The sequence below is a fragment of the Myxocyprinus asiaticus genome, chromosome 50 (assembly GCF_019703515.2).
Source record: "Myxocyprinus asiaticus isolate MX2 ecotype Aquarium Trade chromosome 50, UBuf_Myxa_2, whole genome shotgun sequence".
Lineage (NCBI taxonomy): Eukaryota > Metazoa > Chordata > Actinopteri > Cypriniformes > Catostomidae > Myxocyprinus > Myxocyprinus asiaticus.
Window position 1 is genome coordinate 22,092,999 of NC_059393.1, and position 25,768 is coordinate 22,118,766.

General features: G+C 41.1%; 2 protein-coding genes across 10 annotated transcripts in view; both read right to left on the reverse strand.

Moving 5' to 3' along the window:
• The window catches only part of LOC127438826 (natural killer cell receptor 2B4-like), a 162,529-nt gene that overhangs the window by 28,448 nt on the left and 108,313 nt on the right, over window positions 1-25,768 (reverse strand). The window lies entirely within an intron of this gene.
• Window positions 1-25,768, reverse strand: part of LOC127438833 (natural killer cell receptor 2B4-like) — a 68,036-nt gene that overhangs the window by 8,686 nt on the left and 33,582 nt on the right. For 8 of the 9 annotated variants that reach the window (XM_051694733.1, XM_051694734.1, XM_051694727.1 and 5 more), the window contains one exon: window positions 21,348-22,013. In XM_051694733.1, coding sequence (XP_051550693.1) covers window positions 21,963-22,013 — 51 coding nt within the window. In that variant the 3' untranslated portion in view covers window positions 21,348-21,962. Of the gene's footprint in view, window positions 1-336; window positions 436-587; window positions 778-21,347; window positions 22,014-25,768 lie in introns of those variants that run through there. The other variant, XM_051694731.1, reaches the window with a different exon arrangement.

Genomic DNA, 25,768 nt, shown 5'->3' on the forward strand with positions numbered 1-25,768 from the left:
AGTATACTATACTATACCATACCATACCATATCATACCATACCATACAATACTATAATATATTATACTATATTATACTATACCATACCATACCATACTATACTATACTGTACAGTATACTTTACCATACTATACTATACTATACTATACTATACTATACCATATTATACTATACTATACAATACCATATTATACTATACTATATTATACTATACTATACTATACTATACTATACTATATTAAACTGTCCTATCATATTCCTTTACTGATTCTGTTAATCTTCTGATTTGTCTGGAGTGGGAAATCAGACACATTTTGGTCAGTATACAGTACTTGCCCCCTTGTCTTTCTTTTCCATATTTCCAGAGGAGAAATATCCCAGCGATGATTGCCAGAACAACTGGTATCACAAATAAAATATAAAAAAGCCTGGGTTCTGTAATGGAGTAAAAGAGCAACAGTTTCATAAAGCTAGACATTTCAGAAAACAATCAACTTTTTTTGTTGTTGTTGAAAAAACAAACAAACATCAAAAATAATAGTAGAAAAAGCTATCATCAGTCAGCAGTCATTAACTGCTGACCATACCTGAACACGTCTGACAGACTTCAGTAATGTTGAGATGTTTAGTCTGGTTTCTGATGTGATTGTTGATCACACAGCTGTAGGTGTTGTTCTCCTGATTTTCCACCTCCAGAGGTAGAGAGAGACTGCTGTTGAGATCAGACACACTGATGGAGGAGAATAAACTGTTTCCTTTGTACCAGGAGAGAGTCACCTGTGTCACATTCACCACTGAACACAGGAAGGAACATTTTGGGCTTAAAATATTTTTTAATGTTGAAAGACATTGTGAGGAGTTTCTGGTTATGGTAGGGGTGGGAAGATGAGCTGGAAAACATAACAGCATAACAAAAACTATTATTTTAAGACAACATCAATTAATCACAAGGGCAAACTGATGCATTAGTTTGTGTTAAGCAAATATCCGTACTCATTTAAGAAAATCACATAAGACAAAACTAGCTTGAGCAACAGTTTTACATTTAAACAGATAACAGATATTGATCATAATAATTCTTAATAATTAATCTGACTATGTGAAAGCAAACAATGTCACAGCAAGGTAAAACCACATTAAGGGACAGTTCATTCCGTTGTTATATGTGTTTAGGGTGTTTTGATGGGCACGTTTTTGTCCCAGTAGATTATTATTATTATTATTATTATTATTATTATTATTAAAACTAACACATTTTATCAATTTATTATATGAATACATTAAAACTATCTTGGAAACTTTTTTTTTTTTTTTTAACCTGGCTTCATTTATTTTTGCAAAAATGAAACTTATTAACTTTAAAAATAGTCAGTGTGAAAAGTGTTGCCAAAAGAGTCAATAATTCAGTGATTAACTTGCAACAAAATATTGTATTGTATTGTTTTATTACAACCACCATGATTATAATTAAAGATTTTAAATGAATATCTTAAAATTATGGAAACATAATGATCCACTTCAGCATACTCACCATAAACAGTGACTTTAATCCATATTTCTTCTCTTAATACAGATGTAAGGTGTCTTTGAGTGAGACTAAAAATCTGCACTCTGTACAGTCCGGTGTTTGTCGTTCTGATTTCGTTGATGGTGAGAGCTCCAGTCTGATTATCAATCTGTGTGTCTCTGAATCTCTCATCATTGCCAAGAATAGAATAAACTAATATGCCATCACAGAATTCAGCAATGAGTTGTTCTCTAAACCACCACACTACATGATCTTCTTCCTGTATTGCAGAAGCACCAGAGCTTAGAGTGAGAGAATCTCCCTCCATCGCTGACATGATCTCTGCTTGTTCACCTATTACATCTGAAACAAACAAGAACGATTAAAGGACAAACACTTTTCGAATGTTTTGAACTACGTCATGTAATTTGAAGTGAGAGCTAACAAAGCAAAAAAAGTGAATAAAGTTGGTTCAAGAGACATTTCATGAATTTAAATTAAATCAAACATTTTATGATTTTATATGTAACACCTTGTTCTCTGTTCTGACGCTGCAACATAAACATACATCTATAATTTACCATTAAATTAGAATAAATGTAATTACCATTAAGTAAGAATAGACAGAGCAAAAGTAAGCCCTGCATGTGGTTCTTCTTCATTTTGAATAGACGGAAGAAAAATGAATCAGAAACACGAAACTGTCAAACGAAAAATATACATGGAATGAGGATGAAGATGATAAAAAAAAAAAAAAAAAAAAAATTGATTTGCATGTCTTGAAGGAAATACGAGCTCTTGCTTCGCAGCAAAGCGATAGTGTTAAAGGTTTATGTAAATTTGGTTTCATGCAAAGTCATTCTGATCACTCGCGTGTCTTGATTTACTTCATTTACTCACCCTCATGCCATCCCAGATGTGTATGACTTTCTTTCTTCTGCAGAACACAAATGAAGAATTTTAGAAGAATACTTCAGCTCTGTTGGTCCTCACAATGCAAGTCGATAGGAGCCAAAACTTTAAAGCTCTAAAAAGCACATAAAGGCAGCATAAAAGTAATCCATACGACTTAAGTGGTTAAATCTATATCTTCTGAAGCGATATGACAGTTGTGGGTGAGAAACAGATCAATATTTAAGTATTTTTTTTAACTATTAATTCTCCTCCCTGCCCAGTAGGTGGCAATATGCAAGAGAATGTGAATAAAAAAATAAAAAAAGAAGAACTCTTAGGAGTGAAGGGCACATAGAAGGGCTGTTTGTAGATGGAGATTTATAGTAAAAAAAAAAAATTTAAAAAAAAAAAAGCAGTTATAAACATTAATCTGTTTCTAACCCACACCTACATTATCATATCGCTTCTGAAGACATGGACTTAACCACTGGAGTCGTATGGATTACTTTTATGTTGCTTTTATGTGCTTTTTGGAGCTTCAAAGTTCTGGTCATCATTCACTTGCATTGTATGGACCTACAGAGCTGAAATATTCTTCTAAAAATCTTCATTTGTATTCTGTAGAAGCAAGAAAGTCATACACATCTGGTATGGCATGAGGGTGAGTAAATGATGAGAGATTTTTCATTTTTGGGTGAACTATCCCTTTAAGTATTTTAATGTTTCAGCCACCTTGTGTTCATTAAAGAGAACTCTAGGCCTAAGTGTCAAATCAGAGATATGTTTTTGTACTATTTATTTATAAAATATTGTACATTTTGCATGATTACTCCCTCCTGTACATAAACATATTTCCAACAATATACAGTATATAGAACAATCACAAGAACTATCAGGGTTACCCTCCCTACCCATTGTGTAAAATTTGCATTTAGTGCTGGTAATAAATATAGCACTATATAAAATATGTATGTATATATATTGTAGCTAACATGTTTATGTACAGGAGGGAGTAATCATGCAAAATGTATTCATGAATAAATAATACAAACAAACACACACACACACACACACACACACACACACACACACACACATATATATATATATATATATATATACACACAATAGTTTGCTAATTTTTACAGTCCTACAAAATACTTTTGTGGTAAATTGCATTCCAAAAAATATTAATACAATCACAAGAACTATCAGGGTTAACATTCCTACCCATTGTGTAATATTTGCATTTAGTGCTGGTAATAAATATAGCACTATATAATATATGTAAACATAAATGTAAAAATATACAGTTTTAAAAAGTTTCTTTACTCTTACAGAAAATCAAAATAGACAAAACTTTGAACTTGGACTTTGCTGCTACCAAGTGCAATATGAGAGTCTCTAAAATCTATTAGGCATGTAAGATGGTAGAAAATAGTGCTAAAATACTGATGACAGTGAAACTTTGAACTTTAAGGTAGCAATACCATAATATTAATACCAGAATCTTTACAAAGAATGATATAATACAAGTTTAGACAAGATATCAGCTTGGCGTTGCTGGCAGTTATTATGATTATGCTATAATGATCCTGTTGTTGGAAAAGCTTCTCCAGCTTGGACAAATTCTGTAGAGTAGCTCAACCAGAAAATCAGGAACTGCAATAATTTCTCATGAATGTTGTTGCATGTCCCTAATAAAAAAATAAAAAAATAAATAAAACATAAATGAGTTAAAATCAAAATAAATAATTAAAAAAAGTATGTATTTCAATTCAAACCACATACCATACCTCAGTGAAAGATCAAACTAATCTGGACAATAAACTATTGGACTGTTTGGTCCCCGATTCACATTACAACCCTCCGGGCAACGAAGGTCACAGCGCGGTCTCTCGGGCAGGCGATGTCCACCTTGGTGGTCCAGGAGCGCCACCTTTTGCTCAACCTGGTCGAGACGGGAGAGGCCGACAAGGCATGGTTCCTTGGTGCCCCCATTTCCCAGGTTGGCCTGTTCGGCGACACCGTCGAGGACTTTGCCCAGCAGTTCTCGGCAGTGAAGCAGCAGACGGAGGCTATCCGGCACATCCTGCCCCAGTGCGTCCCCCTGCGGTGATTGCACCCACCCCTCTCACGGCCGGCCGCCAAAAACCCAAGAAAGGCTTTGAAGCGCCCCTGAGATGGGCGACCCAGGGACGACGAAACCCGCTGCTCTGGAACTGGTAAGCAGACCACTCCATTCCCCGGTGGAGGGCCGGGAGGATAATCTTTTGTTACCTTTTCATTTAATTTCGCCGCATGCCCAAGTGGCTGCGGTACCCAAGAGTTCAGCAAAATAGTGGTTTTCTTGTTCTCTGGGTCACATACCCGGTGCGCACAGCCGTCATCATGACCACCATCCACCATTCCATTTTGGCAGGTTTGGCGCTCCAGCGGCGGTCTCCCCGTCCCTGCGCACCCAGTTGTGGCACAAATCCGCCCCCAATGTGATGGTCTCCATGGGTCATGAGGACAGGCCTCTTCCTCCCCCGTCCCAGGCTGTTCCGGGGGTGGTCACAAGGAGCCAGGTAAGTGCTTCGATGTCCCTGAACTCAGCAAGGCCACGACGTGGCGTGGCACCTCAGGCCCCACCCCGCCGCGAGGATTGTCCCCTTGGTCCACCTCGCCCGGAGCTTGGACGCGTGGCTTGCACTTTCCAACCCCTCGCCATGGCTGGTCCGGACTGTCCGACTCGGCTACGCGATTCAGTTCACCAGGCGTCCTCCCAGGTTCAGCGGCGTCCACTTCACCTCGGTGAAGGGCTAGAACGCTGCTACCTTGTGTGTGGAAATCGCTACCCTCCTACGGAAGGGTGTGATAGAGCCTGTCCCTCCTGCCGAGATGAAGAAGGGGTTTTACAGCCCCTTCTTCATTGTACCGAACAAAGGTAGTGGGTTGCGGCCAATCCTGGAACAGCAAGTACTGAACTGGACTTTACACAGTCTCCCGTTCAAGATGCTGACGCAAAAATGCATTCTAGCGAGTGTACGGCACTCAGTCTCGATGATGGCGTGCCTCACGAATGAGCACGCACAGTCGGTGCTGACCTGTTTGAAGGCATTCAGACAGAAGGCAGCGGTTCCACTGAAACTGTTTCAGAAGCTCCTGGGGCATATGGCATCCTCAGTGGTGGCCACTCTGCTCGGGTTGATGCATTTGAGACCGCTTCAACACCGGCTCCAGACTCAAGTCCCGAGATGGGCATGGCGCTGCGGGACACATCGCGTGGCCATCACGCAGGTCTGTCACCACCTCTTCAGCCCTTGGACCGACCTCACATTTCTATGGGCAGGCGTTCCCCTAGAGCAGGTCTCCAGGCGCGTCGTGGTTATGACAGACACTTCCAAAACAGGCTTGGGCACTCTATGCAACGGGCACATAGCTGCCGGCTCCTGGACGGGCCCTGCGGAGGTTTCGGCCGTTGATCCAGGGCAAGCATGTGTTAGTTCAGACAGACAACATGGCAACGGTGGCATACATCAAACGTCAAGGCGGTTTACGCTCCCGTTGTATGTTACAACTCGCCTGCCGTCTCCTCCTCTGGAGTCATCAGCACCTCAAGTCGCTGCGAGCCACTCACATCCCGGGCGACCTCAACACTGCAGCGGACATGCTGTCATGACAGGTTACCCTCAGGGGAGAGTGGAGACTCCAACCTCAGGTGGTCCAGCTGATTTGGAGTCGATTCAGGCAAGAACAGGTAGACCTGTTTGCTTCCCAAGAATCCTCCCACTGCCCGCTCTGGTACGCCCTGACCGAGGCACCTCTCGGTATAGAGGCGCTGGCACACAGCTGGCCCCCTGGACTTTGCAAATATGCATTTCCCCCAGTGAGCCTACTTGCACAGACCCTGTGCAAGGTCAGGGAAGACAAGGAGCAGGTCATCCTGGTAGCACCCTACTGGACAACCCAGACATGGTTCTCGGACCTCACGCTCCTCGTGACAGCCCCCCCTGGTGAATTCCCCTGAGGAAGGACCTTCTTTCTCAGGGCTGGAGCACCATCTGGTGCCCCCGACCAGACTTCTGGAAACTCCATGTCTGGCCCCTGGACTGGACACGGAACACTTGAGTGGTAGACATGATCACTCAGATTAGGGCCCCCTCTATGAGACTCCTGTATGCCTTGAAGTGGCGTCTGTTCGCTAAGTGGTGTTCTTCCCGACACGAAGACCCCCAGAGATGCGCAGTCGGATTGGTGCTTTCCTTCCTGCAGGAGAGGTTGGAAGGGCAGCTGTCCCCCTCCACCTTGAAGGTGTATGTAGCGGCTATAGTGGCACACCACGACACAGTGGACGGTAAGTCCTTAGGGAAGCATGACCTGATCATCAGGTTCCTGAGAGGCGCCAAGAGGTTGAATCCCTTCAAACCGCACATCATTCCCTCATGGGACCTCTCTGTAGTTCTTCAGGGTCTGCAGAGAGCCCCCTTTGAGCCCCTGTAGTCAGCTGAGCTTAAGGCACTCTCTTTAAAGACTGCCCTCCTGACTGCGCTCATTTCCATCAAGAGGGTAGGAGACCTGCAAGCGTTCTCTGTCAGCGAAACGTGCCTGGAGTTCGGTCCAGGCTACTCTCACGTGATCCGGAGAAACTCGCTGCCGGCTCAGTACATGTGCTAACTAAGCCCTGTACTGGGGTAGGTGCTCTGCATGTGTTGGTTCCCCATAGGTAACCCCATGCAACGTATATCTTCTGCTAATTCGTTTCCCTGTCGGTAAACTGCGTCTTCCTTGGGCAGAGGCCTCTCTACTCCAGTCACCATGTTTGTAGAAACTCCTCCCCCATAGGGTAGGACCTATCATGGGACTTCTCCACATGACATACTTCTGACAAAGCTCGGCAAGACCATGTGATGTATTTCCACTCAAAATACCCCCCCCCCCCCCGGGCGGGGTGTGGTCTCCACGGTGTCTTCCCTTTGAGAGTGACACCCCCCGATGTAGACCTGGTGGCTCCAGTCAGTTAACTCTTTTGCGGATGCAAATAAAAAACAAGTGCGCTCGTCTCGCTTACTTCCAAGAGCCAGCACCCACCATTCCATTTTGGGGCTCGCGTATGGATCTGGCTGAGGAGCGAGAGACGGATCCATCCCTCGCTCTCTCCCCAGATCCAGTTTGTCCCTTGCGTGATCTCGAAGCGCGCCCCGGCGCCTCTTCGGTTCATGAGGGGGACAATGAATCTCTTGGGTCTGCGGACTTTGAGTTGCCTACCTCTGAACATTCCTCACATGATGACAAAGTGGTTGAGGAATTACTCGAGGTGGTTACTCGTGCGGTGGCCAGATTACAGCTAGACTGGCCATGTGAACAAGAGACCCCCAAATGATCGATACTAGAAGACAGATTTCTGTCTGGTGGCCAGGGGAAGGGAACACAAAATCAGTCTCTCCCCTTCTTTGAAGATCTCCATGATGAGATAACTCGTTCACTGGGAAAACGTATACTTCCCGTATCTTTGTGCCTTCGACGTCGACATATTCGACTATCGTGGGTGCTAAGGCACGGGGGTATACGATGATGCCACAGGTAGAAGAGATGCTCGCAGGCTATCTCTCGCCTGATTCGACATCATCATTAAAAAGACCAACTCTCCCCACAAAGCCGTGTAGAACCGCCTCAACGCTTGTGGGGAAAGCTTATCAAGCAGCAGGTCAGGCTGGTGCTGCGCTACACACCATGGCGGTGTTACAGGCATACCAGGTTGATCTGTTGAAGGACCTGAGTGCAGGTAGTACAATCGATGAGGAAGCATTATCAGAGCTTCGTAGAGCCACAGATTTATCTCTCCGTGCAACCAAGCAGACGTCTTGTGCTATCGGCTGTTCAATGGCTGCTTTGGTCAGCATGGAGAGGCATCTGTGGCTAAACCTCACGGGCATCAAGGATAAGGACAGAGTATTCCTACTTGATGCCCCGGTCACACCTTCCGGCCTGTTTGGCGATTCGGTGAATACAGTCGTCACCAGGTTTCGGGAGGTGAAAAAACACAAGGAAGCCTTTGTGCAATTCCTTCCTCGCCGCATTCAGGGGGAGGGGCTACCGGCCACCCAGCCTCGCCCCGGTGCTTCTTGAAGGGAGGCTCAAAAACAAAGTGTGGCGAGTCGCGCTCCCCCTTGTAAAGATTGGGGACCGGCTCGTCGCCCTCAGCAGCCTCCAAAGCAAGACCTCAGGACCATTATTTCCAAAAAGAAGAAGTCCTGGTGGTCTTGAGCTCAGCATTGTGGGGGTAGCCCCCCTCAGGACGGGGCATGCAAAACATCTACCCGCTCCTTCCTGACACCCCCATGAAACCTCTCCATCCCCACTGCCTCTAGTGTTTTGGGGGGCAGAGGTTTCCAGCGAAATGTTACTACAGCAGATACTTCCTGGTTCCCAAGAAGGATGGGGGATTGCATCTGATTTTAGATCTTCGAGGCTTGAACCGCTCAGTCAAGGCGCTCAAGTTCAAGATGCTAACTGTCAAGACGATCATGTCACAAATTCAACATTGCGATTGGTTAGTCACGATCGATCTCATGGACGCATACTTTCATATAAAAACACTGCCACAACACAGGAAGTTCCTGAGGTTTGCTTTCAGGGGCGAAGCTTACCAATATCGGGTTCTTCCATTCGGCCTAGTCATATCACCTCGCACATACACAAAGTGCATGGATGCAGCACTAGCTCCATTGCAACTTCAGGGCATCCGCATTTTGAATTACATAGATGACTGGCTGATACTAGCACAAACGCAAGAACTGGCATTACAGCACAGAAATGTCATCTTAGCTCATCTAGTTTCTCTGGGGTTGAGACTCAACGACAAGAAATGCATTCTTTCTCCTGCCCAGAGAATGACATATTTAGGGATCGTATGGAATTCGATCACAATGTGGGCACAGCTGTCTCCCGCTCAAATCGAGACCTTTCAGAATACCCTGAGCAAAGTCAGGCTAGGCCAAGATTGTACTGTTTTTCAGTATCAACGAATGTTAGGTCTCATAGCACCTATGGGTCTTTTGCATATGAGACTGTTTCAGTTGTGGCTCAAAGCCAGGGGATTTCACCCAAGGGCCAATCCCCGAAGGCAGATAAGGGTTACGCACCACGGGCTACATACCCTCTCTATGTGGTTCAGACCCCGGTTCCTCGCCTTGGGTCCCACTCTAGGTGCGTCTTGCCGTCACAGATTGCTAATGACAGACGCCTCCCTGTCGGGCTGGGGAGCGGTCTTAAGTGGTCGTCCAGCTCAAAGGGAATGGGAGGGTCATCAGCTCGATTGGCACATCAACTGTTTTGAGTTGATGGCTGTATTTCTGGCCCTGAAGTACTTCCTCCAGCATCTGAGAGGCTGCCATGTCCTGGTGCGGGTGGACAACACAGCAGCAGTCTCTTACATAAATCACCAAGGTGGTCTGCGGTTGAGCCAGCTAAACAGACTAGCATGGCAGATTTTTCTTTGGGCCCAGGGCAAGCTCCTGTCACTCAAAGCAGTATATATCCCTGGATGCCTGAATGTGGGAGCGGATTTACTGTCCAGACAGAAAATACCGACGTGAGAATGGAAACTCCACCCCGAGGTAGTGAAACAAATCTGGTTAAGGTTTTATGAAGCAGAGGTGGACCTCTTCGCCTCCCAACAGACAGCGCAATGTCCCCTCTACTTCTCTCTGAGTCACCCAGCCCCCCTAGGTCTGGACGCGATGGTGCATACATGGCCCAAAATGCACCTGTATGCGTTTCCTCGGTTTCTCTGCTCCCAGGAGTTCTAGCCAGAGTTCGTCAACAAGGATCTTGCCTCTTACTGATAGCGCCGCGTTGGCCGAACAGAGTATGGTTCTCGAAGATAATATCTCTCCTCGACGGCTCGCCTTGGGCGATACCGGAGAGGAGGGACCTTCTGTCTCAAGTGCAGGGGACAATATTTCATCCCCGGCCTGAGCTGTGGAACCTTCATGTTTGGCCCCTGAAGGGTACCAACCGAGGGACACTGGGTTTTCACTTGAAGTTATTGAGACCATTCTGAGTGCTAGGGCTCCTTCCACTAGAAAAAGTTATGCCAATAAATGGGGTGTCTTTGAAAGGTGGTGCACTGCACATAAGGCAGATCCAGTTAATTGCCAGATTGCTTCAGTTCTGGACTTCCTGCAGGAGAAATTATCAGTAGGCACATGCCCCGCCACTCTCAGGGTTTATGTGGCTGCTCTGTCGGCTTGCCATGCCTTGATTGACGGGGTGCCACTGGGGAAACATCCTTTGCTCACTCGCTTCATCAGTGGGGCCATGCGACTGAGGCCTCCCGTTAGAACCAGGATCCCTTCATGGGACTTAGCTATAGTCCTTGAGGGTCTGGTTGAGACCCCCTTTGAACCTCTAGAGTCGGTGTCTGACAAGCTCTTGACTCTAAAGATGGTTTTTCTTATGGCTATAATTTCTTTAAAAAGAATTGGGGATTTGCAGGCTCTGTCTGTCCTGCCATCTTGCTTCGACTTTGCCCCAGGAATGGTGAAAGCGATATTGCATCCTCATCCTGACTACCTGCCTAAGGTTCCTTTCTCGACCGTACATCCGGTCACTCTTGAGGCCTTCTGTCCTCCGCCGTTCACAACGCCGGATCAGGAGAGACATCACAGAATGTGTCCAGTCCGTGCTCTTCAGGCCTACGTCCACCGTACTAGCTGGTGGCGTAAGTCAGGGCAACTATTTGTTTGTCATGGGGGCCATAACAGGGGGGCGGCCTCCACAAAACAGACAATGTCACATTGGGTGAGGGATGCTATTGCCCTTGCCTATGAGGCGCGTGGTCAAGCTTCGCCAGTAGGCATCAGGGCTGATTCTACCAGGGGGGTTGCTTCTTCTAAAGCTTTGGTGGGGGGTGCCCCTCTGCAGCATATTTGTAATGCAGCAGGCTGGTCTTCTCCGCACACATTCATAAGATTTTATAGTTTGGATGTTCATGCCACTCCGGGCTCTCACGTCCTTGAGTCAACGTCACAAGCTCATGTCTGCGACCTTTCGCGTTCTTGTGAGCACACACTACACAACCGTAAGGGGTCCAGACACCCATAGTGTGGCGGCGTGGGTATTCTCGTTCTCATAAGTGCTTAATAAAGCGCAGCATTAAGTGTAGCTTTTGACAGGGAATGTCTCGGTTTACTTGACTGTAACCCTTGTTCCCTGAAAAAGTGGAACGAGATGCTGCGCTTCATTGCCGCACTGAGGATGTCCCAGGACTGCTCTTCAGACAAATATACCTGATGATGCACCTGTGGCACATCTATTTATAGCCCCTGGTACAGGCACATTCTGATGATGTCACCAACAGAGGCTATAAAGGTTCTTGTCAATTTCATTGACGTGTTGCACACATATTCACAGCTGGTCACTTCTAAAGATGTTCCCATAAGCACTTGATCATGCGTAGCATCTCGTTCTGCTTTTTCAGGGAACAAGGGTTACAGTCAAGTAACCGAGACATTTTACAGTGCCTTCTCTATGGGAACATCCTTTCTATCTCCAATTTTTCTGCTGCTGCAAGTTCCTTCTCCATGTAGTTTGACACCTTTTATTTAATTCTCAAGTTTTCCATGGACACATTAGGGCTCTGAAGTAATTTACTACCTCGAATGACTTGATGCAGGATGTTGTACCATATGATGACACACAGAATGAAATGACATGACATTATTTATCTTTGAAGGCTTTTTGTTGCCGTACACATGCAACTTACTTGAAAGCTAAAAAAAGACCCACAAGTATCATAAAAGTGGTCCATATGACTCACGCGTTATATTCCAAGTCCTTTAAAGGCATCCGATTTCAGTAAAAATCTTATCATCCATTGCACATTCAAGAGTGCATGAGAGAAGCTCGTTCACAGTGGCATGCATTCACACAACAATTTTTGTTTTTAGCGCTAAACAACTTCTCATGTTAGCACACAAGCCACTGTGAACGAGCTTCTTTCATACCAACAACTATCGCAGGACTTCAAAAGACTTGGAATAAGAGAGTAAGTCATACAGATTTGGCATGACATGAGGGTGAAAAAATTATGACAATTTTTATTTTTGGGTGAACTATTCCATTAAGTTTAACACAAATCCTGATCAGTAGTTTACCGGTGGGGTGACTATGTAACAGAATGTCTCTGTAACTGTGAGCAGCAATATGGAGTTAAATGTATGGATTCCTTTGAGGCATCTTAGGTAGATGAATTGGGAATCAGTTGTGCTCCAACGTCATCATCAGCACTGTTAGCTGAGGTGTTATCTCTGGGTGTCTCTAGTACATAAAGTAAATTCTTTCAAACATCCAGTTAAGATGATTCTATTTGACTACTGTTGCAGCCAAGAGTGTAGATTTGGCTTGAACATTGGGGGGTTGCAGCATGAAGCATCTACATGTTACCATTGATCATGGTATAAATATTTTGTCATAAGAAAATTATGACAGATGCCATTTATGGGTGAAATATTCCCTTAATAATGATGTGACATACTGTATATAACAGAGGATCTGTGTTACCATTAGCAGCACTGGCTTCACCTTTGTTTGAAAGGTATATACTGTATAAAGAAGTATAAAAAGTATATATGAAGTAATATACTGTAAAGTGGATAATATAAAGTGTGGTGACAAAATCTGCTATGGTAAAAAAGTGGTGAGGTCATATCCCCACTATCTAACCATAAATGATGCCTACAGTATGAATCACATATTGGCAATAAAGGCATGAATTGCAGTTGGGAATATGTGGAAGAGAAACGGAAAATCAAACCTGCTTCTTGATTAGAGCTTTTGTTTAGGATGCCATCATAAAATAAATGATTTACAGAGGCTGGTGTGGAAGAACTTGGAAACACTGACTCTCAGACCCCATTGCTGATGCGCTTTTTGCTTGTTTTGTGCCATTTAGGGATGGGTTTTTCTGAGATAGATTATATTTCAATAATAGATGGCGTACAAAAAAAAAACAAAAAAAACAAAACAAAAACAAAAACAAAAAAAAATAGTAATGGAGGGGCAGTCTCTGCAAACATTTGTACAGAAAACATACATAAGAAGTTGAGTGAAAAAGAGCTGGTGAACACTACTAACGTGCCTGAACATCACAGAGTAAATAAACACTGAAATCAACTGCTTGCATACTTGAACAGAGTTGAGTAATGTTGAGATGTGTAGTTTGGGTGGCAAATGAATTATTCAGTCCACACAGCTGAAGCTGCTTTTATCCTTATATTCCACCTCCAGACATAAAGAGAGACTGCTGTTGAGATCAGACATACTGATGGAGGAGAATAAACTGTTTCCTTTGTACCAGGGGAGTCACCTGTGTCACATTCAACACTGAACACACCAACACACATTGAGAACCTGATGAAGAAAATTGTGAAGAGCCATTGGTAATGACAGGGATGGGGAAATGATCTGGGGAACATAAGAGAAGAAAGTTTTACCTCAGGATCAATCTATTAATAAACAAAAGACAACGTGATCAGTTTTCAGTGTTCACAGACATCAAAACAGCTTGTTCAATTAGAACTAAAAAACACTACTAGTGACTGACCAGTAAAACAACTTTTAATGTGCAATGCCAGTTCATGTAAAACCAAGTGATATTACTAAGCTTACCCTTTACTAGGGACTAGCACGTAGAGGTAGAAAAGCTTAATATAAAATGAACATTTGAAACATGATCACACGGGAAGCCAGTGTAAAGCTCCTGTTCTACCCGCTCCATACGGGACTCGAATCGGTGTCTCCGGCATGGGAGGTGGGTGCACTAACAAGGAGGCTAAAGGCTACAGCCCCTAGCGTCAGTCGCTAGTGCACCTCTTGAGGTCAGGAGAGTGAAGTTTATACACATTGCACAGCTTTCTATCAGCTGGCCACTATTACACTCACCCCCCTAAACCTCACTCCCATCTGGGTCATGGCACCATCGTGATGTTCCTGTTTTACCCCCTCCGTACGGGACTCGAACGGCATCTTCGGCATGGGAGGCGGGTGTGAGCTAACAAGGAGGCTAAAGGCTACAGCCCCTAGCGTCAGTCGCTAGTGCACCTCTTGAGGTCAGGAGAGTGAGGTTTATACACATTGCACAGCTATCTATCAGCTGGCCACCGTTACATCAGCATACTGTTTCCAAAAGTTGAAAATGACGTCCTGTGTCTTAATTTGTCAAATCCAAAAAAAGTTTATATCAGTGTTTTATCTTTAAAATCATTTCTAGTCTACTAGAATGCAAAGGTGCCTATCTGTAATAATAAAAAGCCAGCGCATATAGCTTAACATTTCTATAAAACAACTGTCAAGAAATTTCTTTATCTATTCAGATGAAGAGAAGCGCTTTAAAGCTGGATTACACTACACAACTTCTAAAATCTAAACAGATTGAAACAATACTCAGTATAATACACTTCACAACACTCTATCCTTACAACCAGTGGCGGTTCTAGCTTGTATGGCACCCTGGGCAAGCCTATTGGCTGAACCCCTTTGACCTGAATTAATTACTTGAAGTACCCCTTGATTTTTTAAGTAGTGTTAAACTTTTTAAATATAACTGCTTGTACGTCTTTGCAATTAATTTTTCTTCTTATTTCAATGAACCTTTATTAAAAGAAAAATCTCATAATATTTCTACATTTTAGTTCATTTAATACATCATTGACATTTCTAACCCAGTCCGAGATTGCACTACATATAATAATTGTCGGTCACAATAGTAAAATTTACATCAGAAACTTGTAAAAGGGTAAATTTTTTTATGAGTCACTTCTCTTTTCCCTAAAATTTGATAAATGTATCATTCCATTTGTGCATGTACATTTACGGCTTGGTTCTCACAAAACAGAAATTTTCAGGTTATTTTAAAACTTCTCATTCAGGAAAATTGCCAGAGCTAATTTAACAATATTTTCAAAACGGCACATTCAAAAGTGACTTCTAAACGGGAAATTGCAGTTAATTTTCAGGAAAGGGCTGCATGTGTGAAAGCAACTAATAACATTGCCAAAAATCACGTCAGCGCAATGTAATTTGGCATGTTGCTGCAACGAATATGGTCATGTCTGGTTAAGTCATCACAACATAACTAGCTGGGTTGCCAATGACAAGTTTAATATTTGGGGTTAGGAGTTTGCTCAAATTGTTAACCCCATGTATGAGCAGTAGTCATAGTGATGCTTGCCTTTGCAAATGCCACTACTTAAAATAACACACTACAAATTGGAAAAACGTGTTCGGTTTGAATGGCCCCTTATGGATAAATTAAAGACTCAAATATAGAATGGAACAGAGAGGAACAAAGTGAACAGAGATCAAGATATCCAGAAACAAAGCAAACAAATCATAATAAATTTTTTTTATCCAAAATGGTATGTGGTGTGATGGGATCGTGGGAATGTATGGGTTATAGGTTTAAAAGTGAGCTACCGCACCTTAAGCCACATTGGATATCTGTAACGGTAGCCAGCTGTCCCTTTAATAATGAAACATAAAGAAACTTTAAAAAGTGTGTTCAATTTTTCAAAAGTTTCAAAGCCAAAATGTTACTGAATTGTAGGAATGACCCATTTGTTTTTATTAATATATGCATTTATATTGATATATTTATGAATTTTAAGTAGGATGTAGGTCATAGGGTCATAGCTATTTTTTGCTATAAATTGAGATTAACAATTTAGTTCAATCAATTTAGAATGGCATTGTAAGATGCTTATAAACCAAGTCTTTTCTTCTTTTAGATTGTGTCCAGTTGTGACCCCTTGACTGGGTGATGCTGCCATTGCTGTGCTGGTTTTTCACTTCCGATTTAGAGGGTTTTCAGAGAAGACAAGAGAAAAAAAAAAAAAGAAGAAAAAAAAAACACCTTTTGAACACTAGGTGACGATGTTGTGTAAAAACAAAAATCACTGCAATGAAATAAAACTGTAGATGATTCATAGAAAAATAGAAAAACATATAGCTAAACATAGATAAAAAGTAGCATATATTTTATATATCAATGCATTTTAAATATAGACCATCACATGAATGAAAAGTGAATATATATATATATATATATATACACACTATTTGCTGCTCAAAACCCACTAATGGCATGGATAAAATCGTTGCATATTGGCATAGCCATGAAATTAATTTTCCAAAGAACAGTTAAAAAATAACATAAGAAGACTAAATAACAATGTGAGCAAAAACAAGTAAAAGTGAATGACAGTATTTGTGATATGTGATAGTAATGGTGTTTGTAATATGAGACATGGTGGTTCTGGGAGCATGAAAACTGAATGTGCTCTTCTATCAAACAGGACAGATGAGTAACGACTCCAGGACAGAGACATGAAAACACAATATCCAGTGATATTACAATGACCTTGAGAAACAGTATCATAATTTAGTTTTGTGGTTTTAAGTCCATAGGCTATCTGTTAGCTTTGAGGTCATGCTAGTGTACTCCTAAACATTGACACAATTCAGTTTAAAAAATACTGATTACTCAAACAGCATTCACCCATGTGACAAGCCACATAAATGATTGTCAGACCCAGTGATTGATAAGGTGATTGTTATTAGTTGCAGGTGAATTTAATGTATACAATGTCCATTTCCCTTCATATGAGCTGACAAGTTCTGTATATTCACATCTGAATGAATCTCATCTCTGATTCTCATTGACATAAACTGGACCTCTCCCTTGTTCCAAACCTGTCAGGTAACAAAAACAAAACAAAAACAAAAAAACCTGTGCAATTTATACTGAAAAGTTTGATTTTATTATTACAACAGAAGTGTTCAGGGGTGACTACAAACAGAGACAAAACTAAATATTCTATCAAATAAACTTTAGGTTGTTATACATTTATAGTGTATAATAAGATGTTTATCTTGTGCCTTAACCGTACAGGTATACAATACATTTTCTGTTTGTTGTAAGTGCATTATGGGGAAACCCCAACTGGTAAAACCACAAACTGTAGATGTTAATGTCAGCTTTACTGTAACTGACTGATCCAGGTTTTACTGTAAAATAACTGCAGGAACAGGTTAGACTAGGGATTCATCTTTTTAGTCTGTTATGATGATAAAAGTTTGAGAAACACCTTCTAATCTGCATGTTATCTGAAATATAAATATTTTTTCTAACATGACACAGAAAGATATTTTTTACCTGCTCCTTTGTGACTCTTGTGGAGACAACACATCATAATGCACATATGGCCAGAATTACAGCTACACACCCTGAAAGAACTGGAGAATGGAGGGATGAACCTAAAAAGTAGAAAAAACATTTTTACTTAGGGATTATGTTAGTATCAGCTACAGAATGCAAGGTGGAAATTTTAGTCAATCTCGGTTAACCCTGTGACACATGGTGGTCACTACAGTGGACAGCTATTCAATAGTCATTTTCTTTTAAATGCACAGGTTTCAATGGTGTAACTGCATATCAGCCACTACACTGGACACTACTGCGTCACTCCATAGGATTTTACCCAGTGGCCAGCAGTTGTAACTGCAACAAAATTCCTTTCAACCAAGATGGCCGACGGGCAGCCACAAAAGTTGATCACGGCAGGAATATCTTGCCAATCCTTCTATTATAGAAGACCCTCACAGGTAAAAAAATAAATATGGTGACAAAGTAACATCTAAGGAATAATATAATTGTTTTATTTTTTCAAGTATTGATTTAATATAAGGAGTACATTTTGATTAACCATGTGTCCACTAAATTGGACATCATGCATCGCCAGCTATATTTCAGCTACAAGTCATAAAAGCTGAAGGATGCTGAGGGAGGTCAGGATGCTGAGGGAGGTCAGGATGCTGAGGTAGCTGAAGATGCTGAGGGAGCTGAAGATGCTGAGGGAGGTCAGGATGCTGAGGGAGCTGAAGATGCTGAGGGAGGTCAGGATGCTGAGGGAGGTCAGGATGCTGAGGTAGCTGAAGATGCTGAGGGAGGTCAGGATGCTGAGGGAGCTGAAGATGCTGAGGGAGGTCAGGATGCTGAGGGAGCTGAAGATGCTGAGGGAGGTCAGGATGCTGATGTAGCTGAAGATGCTGAGAGAGGTCAGGATGCTGAGGGAGCTGAAGATGCTGAGGGAGGTCAGGATTCTGAGGTAGCTGAAGATGCTGAGGGAGTTCAGGATGCTGAGGGAGCTGAAGATGCTGAGGGAGGTCAGGATGCTGAGGGAGCTGAAGATGCTGAGGGAGGTCAGGATGCTGAGGGAGCTGAAGATGCTGAGAGAGGTCAGGATGCTGAGGTAGCTGAAGATGCTGAGGCAGGTCAGGATGCTGAGGTAGCTGAAGATGCTGAGAGTGGTCAGGATGCTGAAGGAGGTCAGGATGCTGAGGGAGCTGAAGATGCTGAGGGAGGTCAGGATGCTGAGGGAGCTGAAGATGCTGAGGGAGGTCAGGATGCTGAGGGAGCTGAAAATGCTGAGGGAAGTCAGGATGCTGAGGGAACTGAAGATGCTGAGGGAGGTCAGGATGCTGAGGGAGCTGAAGATGCTGAGGGAGGTCAGGATGCTGAGGGAGCTGAAGATGTTGAGAGAGGTCAGGATGCTGAGGGAGCTGAAGATGCTGAGGGAGGTCAGGATGCTGAGGTAGCTGAAGATGCTGAGGGAGCTGAAGATGCTGAGGAAGCTGTGCATGTGCTACCTGACTGAACTCAAGGGCATTATAAAACCAAGAATGTCTGGAAAGTCAAATACAACCAGTTTGAGGGAGACTTGCCTCCTTTTTTAGGAGAGTGGAAAGTGAATGTTCAGGGAAAGGAACCAGTTGATTTCTTTATGCATCTATTCCCCACAGATCTGATGAAATTGTGCACAACACTAACTTGTATGCACTCCAAAAAGGAAAAGAAAATCTGTCTGTTACAATAGAAGAAATGAAGACATTTCTAGGAATAAATGTGGTCATGTCATACCTAGTATAGACTATACAGTTCCACATTGTTGGTTTTTCCATAGGCCCGAACAGCATAATAATGTTAAAGTATTTGTTTAACAGCATTAAAACCCAATACATTTTCATGATTTTCGTATACTACACAGTTCTATTCATTAGTCTATTAACTACATATTGCTTCAAGTTGAACGCTGAAACGCATGCAGTCCACCAGAGTGGACATGTGAATAACTTCCTGAAAAATGCATGTATAAAAAAATAAAAAAAATAAAAAAATATTTTTTGTTTTTCATGCCTGGTGAATAAAAACTTGAAAAAAACAAAAACAAATCCAGACTCAGGTTGTTTTAATTCATGCATCAACACTATTACAGCAGACATATGATACGATCATTTCTGAGCAATATTCACAATAATTTATATGAGTCTAATATTAAACTGAAATCAGACCATTGATCATTTACTCACCATTGACAATAACACTGAAGTTTTTGTATGAGAGCTCTAGGTTTTGGTTGATCTCTAGTTTATTAAGTCCAGAGTGTGTGGTTTTGATGTTGAGAGATTCAGTTTGTCTGTCCAGCTACAGTCTGCCTCTGAATACCTCATTACTCTCATAATTGACAGTCTGCATATAGATTCTAGCTACCAGTGTCTGTATTAGCAGGTCTAAACATCCAAATTATTGAATAGTCTTTCTGTACTTCTGTAACACCACTGGGTAGAGTGACAGATTTTCCTCCATCACTGATATCTCTATTTCATCTTTCACAACACCAAACACACCAGAAACAAGCAAGAATGTTTTTACAGATAAAAACTGTTCCAAGCTAGAAGACTTCAAAACTGCATCATTCAATGTGAGGGCTGTTTGAATCAAAAAAGAAAAGGAAAGGGAAGAGGTAACATTGCAAACCTTATTAATATGGTAAGACAGGGAATGTTTTACCAGTTTAAACTGCAAAGCTGAAATCATGAAGAAGACATACCATCTAAAAGCTGTAAGAACAGACAGCAGAAGAAATGAGTTGCTCATATTCGTCAAGAGCTTGCTGAGTCTGGAACAGTTAGTGTTTAGTCCTAATTTATTTGGAATACACAGACACATTTATTGAGCACAAACTTTCAAAATGATATTTGTTGACCCTATTAAATATTGAATCCCAATAAAGGAGGGAAAAATGTCAGATGAACACAAAATGTTGATGTAGATAAGTTCTGTTGTAGTTTGAGCTTTGGCTGAGTAACAGATGAAAATGTAAGTAAGTCCTTATTTAATATAAATCATGACATCTGGCACATTTACACCTGGAAAACGGAGCTCACATGTGCCCATACACCCAACAACACCTACCATTTTGACCACTGGGGTCAGTGTTTCACATTTCAGTAAGAATGGATTGCATCACTTCAGAAGACATGGATTAAATCACTGGAGTTGTCTGGATTACCTTTGTGCTGCCTTTATGTCCATTTTGGAGCATGAAAGTTTTGGACCCTATTAACTTGCATTGTATGGACAAAAACACCTCAGACATTCTTCAAAATATCTTTGATTTCAACAAAAGAGAGAAAGTCATATGAGTTTGAGATGGCATGAGAGTAATTAAATAATGAGAATTTTCATGTTGATCATGAATTTTCTTGTTATCTACAGTGGATGGTTGTCAATTGCAGATATGGTGTTGATATATTATAATCCAATATACTGTAATGCAAGTTTCATGGAAATAATATTCTGTATGGTTTCCAGCATGAAAAGCAAATGTCAGCAGCAAAGAATGAAAATGGGGGCTGGAACATTCCAATTTTCCCACCTTTGAAGCCAAATGTGTGTGAACATGTCCTGACATAAAAGAAAACTGAAGTAACTGGTATAAAGAAAGACTACTGGATTGAAACCAGGGCTTCTTCTTATTAACAGAGATTTATTCAGTTAAAAACAATATAGAAATAGTATAAAAAAGTACTTTTATGAATAAAAATAGTTCTACTCCACAAAGCCTATTCAAATGTTTATTCACTGACACACCAAAGGAATTTCATACAATAAGTGCAATGGTCAGAAAATAACTGAAACAATACCAACAGTGAGGATACAGACACAATGCTTAAAACAAAAATGACAAGTCTAGACAAGCTTTGTGGGCAGTTCTTATTGTGTTGTCAAACTTGAAATATGAAAGTGTAAAGAAACACTGATACCTGTTTTGTAAAGCAGATATGACATGAGGTTCAAATCGAAAAAGTCTAGACAAGATCTTAACTTAGCTTTGTATGCAGTTCTTAAGGTGTTTATTATGAAGATGGTAATAAGGTGGATCAGGTCTTAAGTCTGGGCAGGACAGGATTGTGAGATATGGAGTTAGAGGTATTTCTGAAGAACTTTGTTGAAATGTGGCTTTATGTGCTGGAATCTGTCAGTAACTGCCGCATGTTGGTAAAATGAATAACACTTTGAAATGACAATATAAAAGGCCACGGAACATAAATAATAATAAAAACACACAAACAAACAAAATAATGTCTATTTTTACTGCAACATCTAGTGGAAGATTTTGAACTATTTTAGAAATTAAACTAAAAACAATGATAAAAAGTAATGGTTGTGTGGGCCTTAGCTTGTCTTAACACTCGAGTATTCGTTGTGATCAGCTCCATTAATCTCCTGTAAGAAAACAGAGAAACAGAGAAACAGTATTGAAGCTACAGCTACACTCTATTCAAAACTGCAAGAGGGAGAACAATTTTTCTGAGAAAAAAAAACACCATAGTGCAAATTAACCACAACAAGGTCCTTAATTAAAGTTTAGTGTCAGATGTTTAGCTCCCAAAGGGTTGCTTTGCAAACCAATCAAATCTCCATCCATCCCGCCAACTCAATTGACAAAATCATGTAAAATGGGAGCTGACAATCTTTCAATTGAGTCATCACAACTTATACATCTAGACTAGGGATGTTCCGATACAATTTTTGTGAGAACTAGTATGAGTACCGCTACTTTTTTTTTTAGTATTCTCCGATAACGAGTCCGATACCTGAACTCAATTTCAGCAGTTTCTTTCAGTTTCATCAACAAAATTGTGTTTAAATAAATTCATTAATTAAAACTTGAATCAAATGAAAGTATAACAATTAATTTTCAACATGAACTTGTATTATTTTTTATCAAATGAAGTGATTTTATACAGTACTCTTAGTACAATCCTAAACATTGGGGTTATTTTTGTCAAATAAAGTGCTGCATAATAGAGCATCACAGATGTGAGATATTGCTTAAATATAATACAGTTACTACTGATGTATTATTATTAGTAGTAAGTAGTAGTATAACAGTGAATATTACATAACTATATAGTAGTGATCTATTTCTGTCATACTTTTTTCGTTTAAATTGAGCTTTTATTTTGAAGTGTTTCTCTAAAGGTATGAGCAGTTTGTGTCTCTATGTCAGCACAACACCGGCTCCACACATTCACAAGCACTCACAAATAAAACGCTGCACGTGCAAACATGCAAATCTATTTATCTCATTAAATTGCAGCTTTTGCTGTTAAATAATCTCACTAGGACATGACGTGATTTTAATCTGTGTGTTGAATATTTACATAATGACATTCATACATCAGATGGCATCGATGTTTTGGTATTGGAGCATTTTTACGAGTACGAGTACATGAGCGCAGCATCGGACCCGATTCTAATACCAGTATCGGTGCATCCCTAATCTAGTCAATTTAAAAAATGCACTATATGGCCAAGTATGTGGACACCCAAACACCACACCCCTATGTGCTTGTTAAGCATTTAATTTTTAAATAATTACATTACTAGGACGTTTGTCCCCCCAAACAGCTTCCACTCATCTGTTTTTCACTAGATGTTGGACCCATCTGCAGGGACTTGTTCCCATTTAGACACAAGAGCATTAGTCATGTTTAGCACAGATATTGCGTAATGCTGTCTGACATTTGGCCATGTAGTGACATAATCTGCATGAGCAAACATGCATGATCATGTCAGTATATGCACACTATGCAAAGAAAAAGAAAAGGGCACGTAACATTTCAGATATCATACAGTAAAGCAGCACACAGAACAGAAAGATTTCCAACCTGGTTTCATAGAATGAACGTTACTCTATTTACATTTTTGCAAACTGACTAACATATGCCGCTTTACGTTTCGAAGCAGCTTTCTGGTGAAATGAACACTAGAGGCGCTACAACTGTGTGGTTTAACCACGGTCACACAAATCTCAAGTATAATTGCTGATTTTGATTTAATAACTTTTCACTCTATTACTCTCCCTCCGCTATGTTATGATATCATAACACTTTTGATTTGAAAAACGAAACATTTTAACCATTATATCACAGATCCACCTACATATACACATTTATTCCTATGTTATTAGCTTACTTGGTAGCTCACCTGATTTCATAAAATCCTTTATAAATGAGTTGTAAATCATAAACCAAACCAGTCAGCTCTGAGGTGAAAAACAACATTACAAACACTGATTTTAAGCAAAAACGTATTTGAAAAATCTGACAAAAAGACAAAAGGTACACGACTATGTACTTAACTTACTTAATGAGGGAATGGACAACCATCCCATGAAGCGTTGGAAATTATATAATAAAATAAAAAATGATAAAATGAAGAGTTTTTTGATTATATAGTAAGTATAGAATCAATATATTTAAAAGTATATCTCAAAATATATAATCAGTGTGAGAGTGTCGGGAGAGCCATTCATTTGCGTCATTCATGGTGCGTCATGGAAGTGTGCGGTCCCTGCAGAGCTCTTTTGCCGCACTTTGCCAAAAAAAAAAAAAAAAAGCAAAATTCTTCTCTTTCAAATTAAAATATGGACTTCAACAGAAGCACATACAATCGGTGAACAACCTCAGAGCTCACAGTAGTTCGGTCTTTAAAGGTTTATAAGTTATTGTTAAAAATCAATTCCTTTATGGAGAAAATTAATGGGTAACTGCTTGTCTCTATCAAAACAACTACACGTCTTTATATACATGTCATCATATCATGTTTTTCTTTAGAGACTGTAAACAACAGGTGTTTAATGTAACTTCACTAAACAGTAGCGGACAGGAAAATGACAAAAACTCTACAATAAGTTGACGTTTATGACATGGCACTTTCTAAAAGCTGAACATACATTCACATTTTTAAACAAGATTAAACTTGGTTTAACTTTCAGGAAACTTTTATTTATTTTTTTATTTTATTTTTTAGGATAGAAGGCTTATAAAACAGGATCACTTTGTTTTTGTTGAGTGATTTGTATATAACAGAAAGAGCGACAAAATCCTTCTCTACGGTCAACTGTCAACTCCTACAGACCTTCAAGGGTGTAGATTCCAGGGGGGATGGGGGGAGGCAATCCCCCAATAATCAAAAGAAGCAAGTACTCCCCATATTTATCCCATGATCAATGGAAACATGTAAATGCTTCACGCTGAGTGACTCCAGCCAGGTCTCCTAAAAAACCAAATTGGCCCGGTTGCTAGGGAGGGTAGAGTCACATGGGATAACCTCCTCGTGGTCGCTATAATGTGGTTCTCACTCTCAGTGGGGCATGTGGCGAGTTGTGCGTGGATGCCGCGGAGAATAGCGTGAAGCCTCCACACGCACTATGTCTCCACAGTAACGCGCTCAACAAGCCACGTGATGAGATGCGCAGATTGACGGTCTCAGATGCGGAGGCAACTGAGATTCGTCCTACACCACCCAGATTGAGGTGAGTCACTACGCCACCACGAGGACTTAGAGCGCATCGGGAATTGGGCATTCCAAATTGGGGAGAAACAATAGCATGCACCTTTCAAGTATTCTTCAAATAAGTGCACAAGTAGTAAGTTTAAAGAGTTTTAAGTTTACAGCTGAAGTGTGTAATTTCTGTGCCACTTCAGTCCCCAAACGGAACTGCAAAAATAAACATTCACTGAACAAACAGATAATCCCGCCCCAATCTCAGGCCATTGGTTGCTGTGTCGGGTGGGGCACTTGAACAAACAGTAATTTTTTTTTTATAGTACCACAGAGTAAGTGTTTAGTTTACAAAGATTACATCAACCAATAAATGGCTTACTTCTAGTTGTCTCTGCATTAAGCTGCGATAGGAAAAAGTAGTTTAATGTTAAAAAGTTACACACTTCAGTTTTAAAGAGCAAAAATAAAGAGCAGTGATTGAGGTTTGTGAGTTGTTTGAGTCTTTAAGCTATTGTATGTACATTTACACTGTAAGACCTAATGCACTGATCCAATATTTATCCCACTGGTATCCACTGACTTCAGACAACTGACTGTGTTTAATATAATACCACACAACAGGTATTTTAACCATGAATGGCATTTAAAACTTGTATAACCAGATTCCCTTGTGAGCTCTTCACTGA